This window comes from Apteryx mantelli, chromosome 6, assembly GCF_036417845.1.
Source record: "Apteryx mantelli isolate bAptMan1 chromosome 6, bAptMan1.hap1, whole genome shotgun sequence".
NCBI classification, from domain to species: Eukaryota; Metazoa; Chordata; class Aves; order Apterygiformes; family Apterygidae; genus Apteryx; species Apteryx mantelli.
The window spans coordinates 44617604-44634286 of record NC_089983.1 but is presented as its reverse complement, the minus strand read 5'-3'; the positions used below and the strand labels follow the sequence as shown (position 1 = coordinate 44634286).

At 39.2% G+C, this 16683-nt stretch overlaps 1 protein-coding gene across 1 annotated transcript in view; it reads left to right on the top strand.

Annotated features, from left to right (window-relative positions):
* LOC106498452 (von Willebrand factor D and EGF domain-containing protein-like) overlaps nt 1–16683 on the top strand; it is a 189550-nt gene that overhangs the window by 153303 nt on the left and 19564 nt on the right. The window contains exons 24-25 of the mRNA XM_013959682.2: nt 1529–1624; nt 3195–3290. Of these exons, the coding sequence (XP_013815136.2) occupies nt 1529–1624; nt 3195–3290 (192 nt within the window). The remainder of the gene's footprint in view (nt 1–1528; nt 1625–3194; nt 3291–16683) is intronic.

Here is a 16683-nt window from a genome sequence, read left to right as displayed (position 1 = left end):
GTAAGTTCCAAACCTCAAGGCTATGGAGGCATTTTGCCTATGCCATAGCGACTATTAAATGACTTAAAAGACACTTTCAGCCTACATTACCTTTCCTGGAAGGTGAGAGATGTCATTCTAACCCTCTTCTCCTGAGATTGCTCTTCCTGTAAGTGTTCGTATGACAGAACTATTGAGGACACATAAATTAACCTAGCTAAGATCCAGGGTAAATGATTCATATTGCCACTAGCTACCCTGGTTCCCACTACCTCCTCTTTTTCCTGCCAGAGATTTGTTTGTCTGACAATACCTTAGGCGAAAGACTATCATCAGACTCACTTCTCTGGCACTGTTTTGTTGCACTAGACAGAGTATTTTGTGACGCCTGTTGGGGTTTCCTTCCTAAAGTGAGGCACCCCCGGAACATAGGAATCTCTGGGTGCATGCATATATAGAAGCAAATATATAGGTTCTTAGGGGACTTCACCAATGTAAATATAAACACTGACAGAGTGTGAACATCTGTAACTAGCTACGACAATGAGGCAACTAATCCAAAGTCACTACTGGCAATGAATGAAGTCAATTTTGACTCTATAAAGTGATTGCTACTTAGTCTGGAAATCGTCTCATCTAGACTACAATTTCACATTTTTTTCTCTTTCTAAATTGATGTTTTATTTCTCTTTTAGTTCATCTGGAACATTTTAGTGACCCTTAATTTATTTAAGCTTAAATTTATTTAATTTATTCAATGAGCTATTCTGTAAGATACTGAAAGACAAAAGGAATAGAAGGAAAATGACTGCTTTAAAATGTCATTCCACTTTGTAAAGAAAACTGTCAGAATCCTTATTTTTCACACAGTGACTTTCCAACTACATTAACTGATTTCACAATTCAGACATTTTTTTCAACACTCAGTCAGGTACTTGCCACATAGAAACATGCAAGACAGCTTTTAATTCCTAATGCCTGTTATACCATCAACAGTAATAACAGATAAATAAGCAGGCAAAGAGGGCTCAGCCGATGGCTCTGTTGGTGATGCATGAGCCAGCATGTTGTGGGACCTGGCATTTAAACGCAGCAGAGCAAATGGAGGTTTTGTGCGCACACCTCTTCAGCTTCACTGAAATGCCACCGTACTCTGCTCAATTCCGACAAAGCAGCAAACGGTTAATACCTCACCTCAAGGTTACAAAGCTATAGGTAATGTGACTACATTTTACTGCCTTGGTCAGGATACTAAAGTGAAAGCAGATGAACTATGCAAGCCACAGGAAGACATCAGAAATAAACTATTAAATTCTGTTTTATTTCATCCCCAAAGCTATGCTAAAACACCACTGAAATGCTCCCACTGTGACAACAATGAACAAGTGCCACAGCACTGTACAACTGACCAGCAAAGACAGCACGAAATTTGTCTGAATATTACCAGAAATATTTATTCTAATACAAGTGCAGCAGTAAAGGTGTGCCTACTTTTAAAAAAATTTTAAATGGTAAGAGATTAATAGATTTATCTTATATTTACATACAGCTGTGTGCAATCCTGTGTGTTTAAATGGAGGAATCTGTGTACGGCCAAATACGTGCATGTGTCCTTATGGTTTTTACGGACCACAGTGCCAGAGAGGTAAGAAAGTTCTATTTATCATGTTGATAAAGGATCCAGGCTTAAAATATAAACAGCAGCCTATATCATTGCCTGCCACTGCATGCAGTATATCCAGAGATTTTCCTTGTCATAACTCCCTGTGTGCTCCTTTGATGTTAGAGTCTGTCATAAATCTGCATTAAATTGTTCTTAAAGGTATTGTGAAGGAGTAAGCACTTATTTATGATGGCATGGATGATAACTAAACACTTAATCTAAAACTATCTGAAGTAAGTGATATCACTAATTAGCAACTATACAATTAAAATTTAAAGCATGGCTCAACTTTGTTCATTTTGCTACCTGTACAGTGTACTGTACTGTGTGTCAGAGCCAGGGGAAATGTATCTTCAAACAGGCCTCACAGTATCAGCCGCGTGACCGTTCTAGAGCCTGGTGGATGGGAGACCTACCCAGGGCTTCTTCAGAGCCCTGTTCCAACGTGTGACCAGATATCGCTCTGCCTAAGTTAAAGCAGGGACCTGATTTTGAATCCATGTCCTAAAGGGGAGAGCTCTAAACTGAGGTTAATAGTACCCTCGGCTTTTTGGTCTGTTCACTTGCGCTACAGTCGTCAATCTGAAATTAATGAATATTTTAACTATTCATTAGTCCAAACAGAACAGACACAAGAGAGGAGCTATTGCTTAGGGTTCAAATAGCTGGAAAACTCCAGTGCTTATACCAGTGCTCTGCATTTTTTGAGGATGGCTTTTATATCCTCATTTGAATCTCAGTACATAAATATACTGTTATTAGCAAAACTGAATTATTTCAATATTAAAAGTGTTTTTCTCTTTTTTCTGGGATTCCTAGATGAATTCAATCCTAACACATATTTTTGCAAGTGAATAATTCACACACAAAAATTTAATTCTAACTGGAGCTTGCTGGAAGTTCTTCATTTTGGTGATGTTTGGGGTGAAGGAGAGAGTAAAAATAACACAGACTCAGTAACCATATGATCTCTCTCTTGACGTTTGACGTGGAAGGTGACTTTCGACATCTAGGTGATCCGGCATTTTTATTCTTAAATGTTCTTGTTAGACCAAAACTTGAAAATAAATCTCCACATTTGTGGGATATGGAAGCGATATGGTGAGAGAGTTGAAGGATGCTGAAGAAAAGCAAAGCCCTCAACTCTGCTTCACTGAGAAAGAGAGAAGAAATAGTGCCAAAACAAGGTTAGCAAATATCAAACATTTTTCTGTATTTCAAGGGCAGCAGTAGATCTACAGAGTTAAAGACCAAAGGGATTCTGTGGCGTAGCACCACAGTTTAACTCCAGCTACCTAACAAGGACCCTTAGGCACTAGGACTAGTCTCCCACATTTCTTCTGCAAAGAATGGAAAGAATCGGGAGCCTCCCGCGAGGCATCTGCCCCGAAACGCCCTCTGGAGGGACACCTTCTCTACCCTTCTCGACTAAACAAAGAGCCTCGGCACACTGGTCCTCCAACAGAGGCACCTAAATAAAGCACCTATACCTAGGCAACATTAATACCTTGTGTGATTTCAGTGCATCAAACTTTTTTTTTCCTTTCATTAGCTGTTTGCATTCCTCCTTGTAAGAACGGTGGTCACTGTGTTCGAACCAACGTGTGCTCCTGTACTGAGGGTTACATGGGCAGAAGGTGCCAGAAAAGTAAGTTACAGGACTTCCCTTTACTCTCCAGCGTTCTCTGACTCATAAGCAGTTTTTCCCCCTTCCGTGCATGTTAAGTAGAACATTCAGTTTGGATTAATGCTCTAATCTTCTCTATTTGTATCACAGCACGTATAGCATTACTCTAGGTATAAAACCAACCTGTTAATTAGAATACCACTATGTCAAGTAAATGTTGGGAGTAGAATGTTTTACTGGAATCCTCTCTACATACTTCATGAATTTAGATTGAGTAACACACACTATATTTGGAGATGATCTAATTATTTTGTATTAAAGAGTTTGGGGAAAAAACTTAAAACCACAGGCAAAGCAGCTGACTGAGATCCTTAAAAATGTCAAAACATCACACTTCTAGCTTAATTAATACAGTTGGCTAATAACGCTTCAGCCTTGCCTTTGTTCTTGTCACTGAAAACTCCCTCTTCACCTTAGCACTGGTATTCATATTCAATTCCTCTGTTCTTACAGGGAAACAGGCTATTTTGGCACTTTTACGAACTCTATTGCTCAACAGTATTTGTCACCCGGGGAGTTTATGATATGTATGTGAAAACTTTTTTTTATATTATTTCTTAACCAGTTTGAAATTGGCAAAAGGGGAGCTGTGAAAACAACCATTCTTGGCAGGAAGAATCTGTACATTTCCAGAGCACTTTATGTCTCTCACACACAGAGAAAAAAGCTAGTAAAAAATTCCTCCCAGCAACAAAAGCCCTCTCAATCCCCATACTACAGCTCTCCTCTCCCTCAGCCGAGAGAATCATGATGCACAGCTCTGCCTGGCTGCAAAGAATGCAGTTGAATAGTCTGTTCTGGCAGGAACAAGCTGGAGGGGAAAAAGGAGAAAAAAAACCACCTTATGTTTGGCAACTTGTTTTCGAGGTTAGGGAACATTAGAAAAGCACTGTTTCCAGCTTTAAACATACTACCGTATCTCAAGACAGATCAGAGAAAATAAGAGTTGATCTAGACTGCAGTTCTAGGAAAGCATTACCCTAAATGGTCCAATGCTACCAACCCACTATGTGTTTCTTTCCCCTTTCAGTAAGTTTCTGAGGTTTTGTTTCCCATCTTGGTATCATCCTTTGCAACAAAGCTTCCTGACACAATGGAAATATTTTTGTTTGTCTTATCTGAGCCTCCATTCCACTCCAACAACCAATATAGTCTACGTTGCTTAGCTTAATGTTATAAACGCTTTAACAAAGGACCTGTGTCTGCAATGAATGAAGAGAAGCCTGAACAAGTGAAAAGCAAATTGTACTGTTTACTTACTCCTTACCAGCTGCTGACTATTAACAGGTAAAATGTTTGGGTAATACGCTATTTTGTTCCTTGTTCAGAACTCACTGCCCATGAGACTTGTAACATGATATGCAGAAGCGAGGTTATTCACAAGGTTTTCATAGCAAGCAGTTGCTATTAGAGCTAGATGCCTCATCACTGATGTCGTATGACATAGTCCCTCTCTCTCCATGGGGCAAAGCTCTTAACCTGTCACAGGATCCCAATCTCTTGAACAAAGGACTGCAGAAAAGGACATGGCAGAAACGAGTCTCAGCTGTCCTCGCCACACCTTCCCCCGCCAACAAAACAGAGTAAACTAGTGGTCACATCATTTGGAGGCTGCCCTCAATCCAATATATTTCAAAGTTCAGATGCCAAAGGCATTGTATACCTCTTTTAGGTATGGTTTAGGCTGTGACCTGATGGATGGATCAGATGGTATACTTGACATACATTTAAGGGTTAGAAGTACATACACAGAGGTGTATTCATACATAGAGGTGTATTCCTAACTCAGTTACACACACGCAAAAATGAAAAAGTGGAAAGTAATTTGCTAGAATGAAGAAGTTCCTCATTTTTCTTGAATAAAATGGGAAAAGTACCACAATATCCATTTCAAGTTTCAAAATGTGGCAACACGGCATATAGCTCATTCTGTCTCACCTGCAGTATTGCTAGCAATATATAGATATTTTTATACACTTATCAAATAGTGATGATTTATAATGACAAGTGGGATTCTGATAATCCCATGGCTGCCTTGGCAGCTGATTCTGTAAAGATGAGCTCACCCCTACAGGCCGTGTGCTTGAGTGTTCGGAAATCACCCTGGGAGAAGTATCAACGCAGTGCTTCTAGTAACCTTCCTGGAAACGGTGACAGTGAGAATATGGGAAGGAAAGAATCAGAACAAGAAGAGTAGATTACTAGTTGGTAGAGAGGATTTTCACAGGTTTTAAGAGTCTTTCCTGTTTGCCTTTAAGGACTCGATGTAATACAGCTGTGCACTGGGTAAGAATTATAATTTTGTTCAGGATTTATTACTAGCTATGGCAATTACATGGAGTCATAATATCTTTGCACAAAGAGTAAGGAAAAGAAATATATATATGACAATAGCAAAAACATAACTAGAAACAAAGTTTACTGAATATTACTGTATAATACTGCAACAGCTCCCATTTGCAAATCATCAGGACAGTTTATCTCAATTTCAGAGGAATTCGGAGGTGAATCTGTGGCCCAAATCATAGCTCAGTAGTATCCTAAAGCACTGACTGCTGCCAGGTTACCCATGCTGAGCAACGCACAGCTGGCTTAGCCAGAATGAGGAATGTTATGATTCTGAGAAAAACAATTCCTTTTGAGTAGTTTCATCATTATTTTAATTGCTCTTTGCTTTCTGAATATGAACTTCCAGTGTCCTTAAGTCCTTGTATACTTCTAAAATAGTTTCTCCCCTTCCAGAATAGTTTCTCCCAAGCTCTGACAGCATAACGGCTTCACTATGGACTTACACCTAGTCTCTAATCTTGGAAATTTGGGGAGGATTTAATATCTGCCTAACAGAACCAATCAAGGTTGAGTGAGTAAACTTAAGATTATCAAAGAAAAGTCTGAAGATGCTTCCTGCCCATGTATTCCATATAGAGCAGCCTGATAGTCTTGATCTTTCGATTTGGAAAACACTTGCTGTTTTGGAAACTTCCTATGAACCAGAAAACCTGAGAAATATTCTTTTCAGAAACAATGATCCAAAATAAAGTAGCATCTTCCTGAGCCTGCAGCTGATGCTTGAAATCAGCATGCTTTTCAGTTTTGCCACTGTTCATACGCAACAGTACACAGTTCATACAGTTACTTCTGAAATCCACTAACAGTGGTATAAATTGCATTAATAAACCCTTAGCTTCCAGCTTTAATATGCTCCGACTTGGAGTTAGAGCAAGCGGGAAATTCCCCACCATGCAGTTTCCAAGCTCCCTGTGCAGCCACGGTTACAGCTGGGATACTAGAGTTTGCAGGCTCCTGGTACCGTTACGAGTTGTTGGCTGACCCCTCTGATAGAGCTACATGAAGCCACGGAAGCTGGGAATGCTAGGATGCCCATCTCAGAGGTAATTCGCACATTGAGGTTTTGCCTAACGTGTGAACTCAAGAATCTTGGAACTCAGATGTATGTAGCAGTCTGTCAGGTGGGACAGACACTTGCCCTTCTGATGAGTCAATAAAATAAGAATACTAATAGTTGTGGGTTTCTGTTTATCCAGTAATTAATGGTCAGAAGCACTTCTTTCGTCTTAACAAATATGATAGAAAGACACCTTAAAATTCATAACTGAAATAATCTAAACAAATTGCATATTTGTCATGGCACAAGCTTTACTCAGTTTTAGGTAGGAACAACGTCTAGAGGCAAAGAAAAGAATAAATCCAGTCAGTTTTTTGAATACTTGTCCCTGGATATTTTGGCACTGTTTCCACTGTTTTTAGACATTTCTCTTTCCTTCTAGTATGTCACCGGCATGGACTGAGAAACAAAAGCTTCTGTTTGCTTTTGGCAGCTTCAGATTCTCAAATGAAGGACATAATTAAAACTAAGAGCTATGTCAGCCAATCAAAGACAAGTTATTTCTAAATCGAGCCCAAAGCTGCTGTTCATTTCTTTGAAATATACAGCAATACGCCTTGGGATTTTCACTTCCACTCTTGTACAATTTGGCATTTCTAATGTCTGCCTGACAGCTAAAAACTCGCAAGTCAGGGAGGAGGCACCATGCCTTTGCCATTCAGGCTTTCTCTTGTTTCCTTAGTGTATGGAGAAAGGCATTCAGCCTGAAAGTTCATGTTTGTTCTTTAGGTAAATAAACATTGTCTCCAAAAACGTGTAAATCAACCAAGTCTTATTGGCTGCCAGCGGAGATAGAAGGATTTGCCTGGTGTGTTTACTGATAAATAACTGCACGGTGATTATGCAAACCCGACACCCACACCCAGAACGAGAGGGTGTCAGAACTGACAATGAAATGTGTGGTTATGCATCAGCAATTGTACAACAACCTTGTATCCTCACTTGCTAAGAATTGTTTTCAATATAATCAGTCTTGTTGAGCGTAAAGAGGCAAATGCTGGCAGTATCTCAAAATAAAATATACTTCTGGATCAACTTTGCATCAAACAAACATACTCTGCTTTAATAATAAAGAACAGCTACTTGTGGGTTTTTAAATTCTCTTTTGAAAAAATGCACAGCCATAACAATCCTGGAATTTCACTACTTTTCATGAGGCTTTCACACAGTGTTCACACTGATTTCTATCATATCCTTACAAAAATCAAAGGCAAAGAAGATAGGTCAGATTCCATTCATTTGCTATATGTGTTTTTACAGGACTCCTTTATAAACAATTCTTTGAAAAAGGAAAGCTAATAAAAGCTGAGTTTACTTTTCTTATGAAGGGTTGGAGTGAAGAGAAGGGGAGAGAAAAGCAGGGATTCATGGGACCACACATTTATCCCTTCTTCGCTGCTATCTAATTCCAGTGAGTTCACCTCTGAGCGAAAAGGCTAGACACAGCTCTCTCTGGAGCTCATCAGCAAGCAAAGGTCACTGGGCAACAGTGCTGACCATCCTCCTCCTCCCTGCTCCTGAATACCAAGCAAACCTGCGGTCTGACCTCTGATTTCTCTTATAGCAGCGTACCTTCTTGCCACTTGTCTCCCAGCCAAGCTGTCTAGGTTTTACATACTGTGTCAAAACAGAGCCTACATTTCTGCACACATGTATTTTATATTGTCAGGCCCAATCATGCAGACTTTGTATCACATAAATCATTACACTGACATCTGGACTTTGCAGACTGCAACTCAAAGTTAGTAAATAGCTGTTTCTCCATTCCAATAATTCCTGCAGGCAGGATTTACTGTCAGTCACAGTGCACAATGTAACTCACTTTCATTCTTCCAGCTCTGCTTTCCTCTCTTCCTTGTCTCTTTTTCCTTCTCAGTAACATGAGGATTTTATTGCATGAGAGCCAGAGACAGACTAATTTGGAAATGTGAACACTGGGTTTCAAAGGCAACTTTTTGCCAAGCTATGTCAGACTGTGAAAGTCACTGATTTCCTGTATTCCAGCCTTCCCATGCAAAGTCTGTGTAGATTACTGCCGGGCAAGTTGCACAAGCAGGAAGTTCTATTGCTCAAAAAATTACACCTCCAGCAAGTTATCATTTCAACAACTGGCAATATATTCTCAGGAATATCTTCGCTGGGTAGACAGATTGATTCAAGCCATCTAAAAGCAGCCAGCTTCCTAACAAGAGGTCCAGCGTACCCTCCCACATAACTGAACAGGAAACAACCCATGAATGCAATCTAAGTGAATGAAAAATAATTTGGTTTTAGACTTTCACATGTCATGGATGGGCTCATGAGCAACAACTATTTGTCCAAGATTTCCCATACCCTGGGACATTGGGTGTCTGGAAATAAGTAAATAGCTGCTCATAGCAGAGAGACTTGTAACTTACTGCTAAAAGCATTAGTTCTGCTGACACAGGTAGAAAGATTGGCAGGTCTGGTAGATACATAGTGCGGGATACAGGTAGATACTAGTGCAGGATATAGAACAGAAGAAGTAGAAAAAAAGAAACTTCAGGGCTACTACTATCTTTCCCATTCAGCTGAACACAAAATAATCTTTGCATCTTGCCTGGGAAGAACGGGGACACTGACTTTCTGGGGAAAAGGAGAGAGCCAAGTGGAAGACAGTGACTCAGGCTACAATCTGGTTTGTGGTCTGCTCTCTTGGAGCAGTGCTACTCCCTGCTCACTCTTAATAAGGATTTGTGACAAAACCCTTAGCTGATCTTATTTAAAAGCTACATTTTGTTCATACATATGTAGCTGGTGCATTTATTTTAATAGGGGCTTTGAGCACATGCAATTGTCTCTACATTTATTCTTCAGAAAAATTAAAAGGATCTGTTTCAGTAAAAGATGAATATATATCCTAAATAAGAAGCCAAAAGGCCTTATTACATTTTTATTCACTCCACAGCAAAACATTCACAGACTGCAGTTTAAGTTTTCCTAGAGTAGGTAATCTAGGTTTCGAGCCAGTTTTTCTTTACTTGTATCTTAAATGAGTTAAATAAATGTGTCGGATCTGCTGCTGTATGTAAAGGCATACCTAAACTAAAATTGCATGGATTCCTGAATTACTATATTTCTCTTTATAGTGAGTTTCTGTGTCAGGATAAGTGTTTTTTTCCACTAATTGATTTAAATAACAATAATTTTTGGTATCTATTTCCAATTAAAATATTTAGAAAATGTCTGCTCTTAAAAAAGGGCTGTGGGATTTGCCACTTAAAAAGCCCAAAGATGGACAATTCTGGAGATTAACATTCTCTGTTTATCCACAAAAAGACATTGGCAAGAAATCCTTCCCAACATTTGTTCCCAAATAAGCCCTAGCTTACTCTCTAAGGAAGACAATAATACTATGAATAACAGATTAGCACCGTGCCAACGCAGACAGCAGTGCTCTTCTGAAATTACTGACAGGGCTCCCAGCTGAAGCAGGTACAGTCTAATGAGGAGCTCCTCATTCTTCAGCTGGGTTATCAGCTGTGTCACAGTGGCTCGCGCCTGTTCTTTTTCTTGGCTTGAAACTGCCTCCCATTTCACTGTGGTTCTCTTCAGTTACACTGCCCAAATCTCCCTTTTTCTTTGTACGCATAAAAACAAACCAAATTCCATCAAGCGCAGGCAGTGGCGTAGCCCACTCAGAGCAGTGAAAACAGGCCTAAATGGCAGGTCATAATGCAAGCACAGAAGCTGCAGAAACAACCAACAGAGGAAAGCAATGCGTACGAGAATCCTCCTTCACTTCTTATTCAGGCATGACAAGAAAGCTGCTCAACAGCACAATTTATATACACGCTGCAATGGTTCACTGACCTAATAAGACACAAAGCATTCCTCAATGAAGAGAAAATGTTACTAAACCCAGACCCTAACAAGATGGAAATACAAGTTGTGCTCAGTGTCTGCTTTGCTATTCCCCACATTATTTATAGACTAACAGTTGCAAAGATGATAATAAAGTATAGCTGTAAGTCTTTTTCAAGTTAATAGTGCTGCAATCAGACTAAAACCAATGGGTAAATGAGAAAAAAGTTTTGCTAACGATCTCAAAATCTAAGTTTCTAGCAGAATATTCCCCAAATATACTATGTATGTATGTGCACCTGCACATGCTTATTTTGTTCACGGTGGCTTTCATTCTGAAAGGTGCTGAAATATTTCACAGGTATCCAAACATCACACCATTGTACCTCTAGGAGTTTCACCTGATAAGTGACAATAGGCAAAACAAAGATCCAGAGACAAAGAAGCAGAAATATTTCTATCCAAGGAGAGTGGAAAATCTTCTATCTGAATTAAAATGGCAGTCTGTCTTTCATTTCCACTGTGTCCTAAGGTTTAAGAATCTTGCTACCACAGACTACCAAGGCATCTTTTGGAAGGACAAATGGACAGACCAGGATCCTCTTTGACTAACATAAAATTAAATCATTTAGTGAGAGTGACGTGACAGTGTAAGCAGGATTTCAGTACATTACATGTTGACAAACAAAATTTAGTCTAGCATCTCAGTAGCTTTGTTATCCAGTATTATCATTCCCATATTTTCTGATCTAATATTTAAATTAATTTATTTCCTGCTTTAATAACTCTAATAGGTCCAATATGTATTTCTGAGTATACTTCAGAACAAAAACCAGACACAATTAGGCAAAGCACTGGGATCATACTGTTGTCTGTATGGACTACACTTTTTCAGACCATTTTTTCATCTGATGTGCGCTAGGCAATGCAAACTAACCCATATTGCTAGAGCTGTGTGGTAAGGTGAGTATGTTAGAAATGCAAACTGTCACCACACCCATCACAACTACATTTACAGCTCCCTCTGTGTCTTGTAGTAATTTGTTCTCCTGCACTGCATCCCTCAGAGGTTTCTACCAGACTATTTTTGCTATTCAGAAAGGTTAATTTATTGAAGAAGTGGTCTGCATTTCTGTCAGAGATATGTGAAGCAAGAAATAGGGATAAGCAAACCTCAGAATCACTGATCTGGATAAGGATCCAAATTTTAGAAGAACCTTATACAAAACTCTTGAAAACAATTTTACTACATAAGACAAATTACTTCTCTGTAAAATACAATCTGTGATTATAATTACTGACATTCACTGGATCACACATCCCCAAGATACTTTGATAGAGCTGGGAGATAGAGTTAGTTCTTTATTTACAAATACCAATCAACATAGATGAGAAATTTCAGAGAAAAACCAGCTCTAGAGCAACATACATATCTAAAACTTAGCATGTTCAAAATTAGTTCTTACTGTCCTTGAAAAAAAAAGGGACCAAAAATTTTTAGTGTCCCAAATCCATAATGTTTTTGAGAGCTATGTGCATTTGGGACCTTCACAGCAGCAGATATATTGGTACATCTATCTCACTAATGATCTGTTGAGCATCAGTTATACCCTCTAAAGGGCAGAATGATATTTTTTACCTGGACTAGCTTCTGCTAGTGTCAGGGCAGTAAAATCCAAATAACAGTGCCCTGTATTAGAGACTCCCTTTCTGGCCAAAACACAGCTGTTTTGTGATTCATTTGTTCCAAGGATTAAAGAGCATGCAGCAAGATCAAATCTTTATTTGGAGCCTAGAAGCATCCAACCAATCATTTCCTTACTGCAGTCAGGATAATGTTTCATTTGAGCAGCGCTGCTAAGATGCATAAGGCATCCTGAGAGATGTGGAACCTTGTTTCCAGTTGATCAATTGAACTACACTATTTTGTGAAACTGCCAGCCTGGCCCTCCGTTTCTTGTCCTGCGAAAAAGAACAGCAATATCCCTACGTTTTAAGGCCGCAGTCCTGAGATTGTCTCATTCCTTCCACAGAACTTCTCCCTAGTTTTTATCAATAGGTGATGTATATTGCCTATAAATGTTTGAAAAGGACTAGAAGTGTCAGTTTTAACACAGAAACTCACTGCTTTGACACATACTGGTTTCATTTTTGTTCTCAGCTTGAGTTCTGTCATACATATTTTCTTGACGAGACCAGTCAATGTTATTTTTAAAGCTGTCCCATGCTCTGTATCCTTACCGTGTCATATCTCCCCAGCTACAGCTCTTTGTTTTTGAGATGTCACACCAAATCAAGATAACCACTAAGCAGAAAGGAGAAAGCCAACATTAAAACATGTGCACATACAAAAGTCAAAACTGTGACTGATCAAGCTTTCTGCTCCTCAAAAGAGCAATAGAGAGATCAAGTTGAAATATGCACCAGACCCACAAAGAAGTCACTCCAAACCCAACACCAGCCAGAAATAAAAGTAGCTGCCTGTGAATCACATATAAATGACAGCATAGGGATGGTGACTTAAAGGATAAATTAAAGTGTATATACACCAGTAGGTGTTTTTTTGGCTGCATTTCTGTGCTTTCTGTCAGTAACCTGTAGCCTGATGCATTACCTTAGCTGGCCCACACAGATGTTACTGCTTGAGGCTATTTTCTCTCTTCCATCCAAAGGCAGAATGCATCCAGAAGCAGGTCAATTTTCTCAGCTTCTACAGGGCAAAAAAAAGAACAGTTGTCTTGAAAACTACATCTTCTAATCAACACTGCAGTGTGACGCACTGTCTCCTCATCAGCAGCATGGCTCAAGATACATGATGACAGGTAATTTTTGATTCAGAAGGAAATAGGCTGTGTGCTGTCATTGTCAGGAAAGGACAAGGATGTTCAGCTGCTGCAAAGTGTATTCCTAAAACATTCCAAAGGGCCTCTTTCTGCCAAAATTTTAGGAGCCTGATTTAATATTCCCTCTGTTTTGACTTTATAAAGGGTCGTGATGATGTCTGTCATATTTCAACAAAATTATAAGCCAAAAGAAAAAGAATTATCTACTTCTCGTGAGAGAAGGTGCAATGAGGTACATGAATCAAAAAGTGGCTTAAGTTCAGCCAGGAAAGCTTTTGTCTGCTAATCCACAGAACCAGTGAGAGTCTGAGGGAAATGTCTGTTTTCTTTTAATCACTGTAAACTGATCGGAAATAACTGCTGGCTAATATTGTTAGAGTAAGAGGTTACTCTCAGTTGCTTATAGTAGCTGCAGCAAAGCATGCCCTGTGCTTACCTTTGTCCTGGCTCCTTTTGGTGTTCCACGGCAGGGAAATTTTGCTTAATACTGTTTACATTTTAAGGGAACTGCTATTGTAAATCAATTGCAAGAAGGGCAGACAAAGGAAGACACTGGAGCTGTAGGTGTCTGTTGTTGATGCTACCTACACCAGGAGGACCTACTTGACTTTAGAGACATTTAACTTTTTCTTTTCTCTCAGTTTTAGTAATCTCTGGAAACATTTATTTTGAAGGGGGGGAAACTCTACCCTTTGGCTTACATACCAGGAGCTCTGATTACCTTAAGGATGTTATGGTTGATCAGTTGAACTATGGTGTTCTGTGGAGGTTGATAAAAAGAGTTGCAAGAAGCACTTTACTGGGTCAAGTTAGCCTAGAGGGGATAAGCTCTAAAAAGGGTCACAGAAAGTTTTAAGTGATTGTAAGGTCAAAATGCATTAAAGCCATTGAAGAAAGATAGCTGCTGAATAAAACAGAAAACTTAGCAACTTGCGAATATCTTTCATTACATAGGAGAATAGCAGATATTATGTATGATGTTCTGTGCAACACCCATGTTTTATCTTAACACCTGCAGCTGCTTGTTACCTTTATCAAAATCACTCACCTAAAACACATCATGTAATCATGCTTTTCCTTTAACCTGCATTATCACCTCCAACATAGGTTTACCTTATCTAACTTAACAGTATTTGCAAAGCATAAGATCATTGAAGCGCCTTTCTAGTTTTTAAACTGTGGCCTTCACACCCTTCATAGAATTGAGTAACTTGATTGTATATGAAATTCTGTGCTTCAGTTCCTACTGGAAGCTTGGAAATCTTGATGTTGACAACACGGGGAGTGGACTTCAGTGATAGTGACTGCACCCAGGACATTCTGATAGTACAGGATTCTCCCCACCCCCAGTGATATATCCTCTCACATTGTAACAAAGGATAAACATGAACATACTTATATCAATTTAATTAAGGGTAGTCCCCAAGGCAGATGGAAAACCTATCAAACCATTCCTGTCTTTGGGTCAAGATGCCAAGCATTTTTCAAGGGGAGGGGGAAAAAAAAGAAATCTGAGTCTTTTCAAAGTCATGTCCATGCCTGGGAGGATTAAGATAATTCGATTTGCACTCCTAGTGTCTGATAATTTATTTAGTTTTCCTTTGAGAGGCTGTAACACTCTTGTTTGCTATTTTGAAATCAGAGCTCCTCCACAGAGGCCAAGGAGTGGGACTAGTAAGGATCGGAACTACTTATAATCAACAAACGTTGAAGGCTGTCTTACGGGTATTGAAATGGAATTGTGCCTAAGAAAGTTAAAGGAAGAGAGAATAAGGCAGAGATGTCAGACAGAAAAAAAGGACAGATAACACTGCATTCATTTACACAAACGTGCCCCTGAGTTCCCCATCAAGAAGAGAAAGTATCTGCGCAAGAGGGCAGAATGTCAGAAGTGCTCCTGCCCTTCACAACGTGTGTGGCCCTGATCCTCTATTTCCCACTTAAGTAACTCCCTTAGTTAACTCTGAATTGAACTTCTTTGGATTTGAGTTACTGCCTAAGTGAGGGAGGTCATAAGCAATAAAACAATGTCAAAGTGCTCTATTTCCATAATTACTTGTTCATTTTGAGGGCAGTTAAACAAAGACTCAAATATATCCCAAGCTGAAAATCAGTTTGAACTGTTACGTTTTACTCAAACCAAAATTGGATCCCAATCGTTAAAGTTCTGCTGAACTGTGATGCAAAGTGAGCTGGAACAATTTCTGTTATACATAAACCCAAAATCAGAACTGAATCAAAAAGCACACTGGTTTGACTCCCTGTAATTGAAGAAAGAGTCTATTATCATGTAATTTAGAAAGTCTGATATCAATGCAAAACAACTAAGAAAATCTTAATATGTAATTTTTAGTAGAAGGGGGAAAGAACACAGAAAATGAACGGGACAAAAATAAGAAAGCCCTGTTCAAACATGTATTATTGTGCTTCTGTTTCTTTCTTGACTTTATTTTTTGGTGGGGGGAGGAAGACAGTGTCCAAGTTTCACAATATCTAACGAACTGAAAGATATACACTCTTTTACATACGATCTCAATATCAAATCCCCAGATTTCCATAGCATGATTTTGGGAGAGCAGGTTAGCACTGGGGACCTTATGGTCAGTGAACATTACAAAGCTTAAGGTCATTTGAATTCTAGGTCCAAACATTATGGTTTGGTGTTATCTTTTCTAAATTTTGAACACTTAAGCTGTTTTATAATTGAAACAGGAAGTCAAATAAAACACAGTGTAGGATTGTAGGTTGAAAGCCTGCTATTCGTGATGTAGGCTCAAAAAGGAGGAAAAAAGAAAGGGTAAAAGAAAAGATTAAATGACTTCAGAGTTAGTGTTGCCATTACACTTTGAACTCAACTAGGTTTTAACTACTGGTTGCAGCACTTTTTGGTAACTCAGCAAGAATTCTAGATCCCTGTGAGCTTTAATAAGCAGAGGCCAAGATTATAGCATGGATCAGGAAAGGTGGAGAAAGAAGGAAAAAGAGGATGACAGTTTAAGGGCTTGGATCCAACCAGCCCTTACAGGTGTGGGTAAGTTCAACCTGCCTGAGGGCAGGTCACTATGCTGGGAGATCCATGAGTCTCGGCACAGAGTTAAAGGCAAATATAGCAGCTAACTACGAGCAGCAATGTAGCTCTAAAAGCTGGTAGTGCAGCAACATTTGTACTAAAGGAATAGGGCAGGTGATCAAGACAGGAAAAGCCATAAAAGCAGTATTTCAGTGCATCAGAAAAATAATTAGGGAGCCTGAATCTACATATCTAAAAATGCCCAGGCAT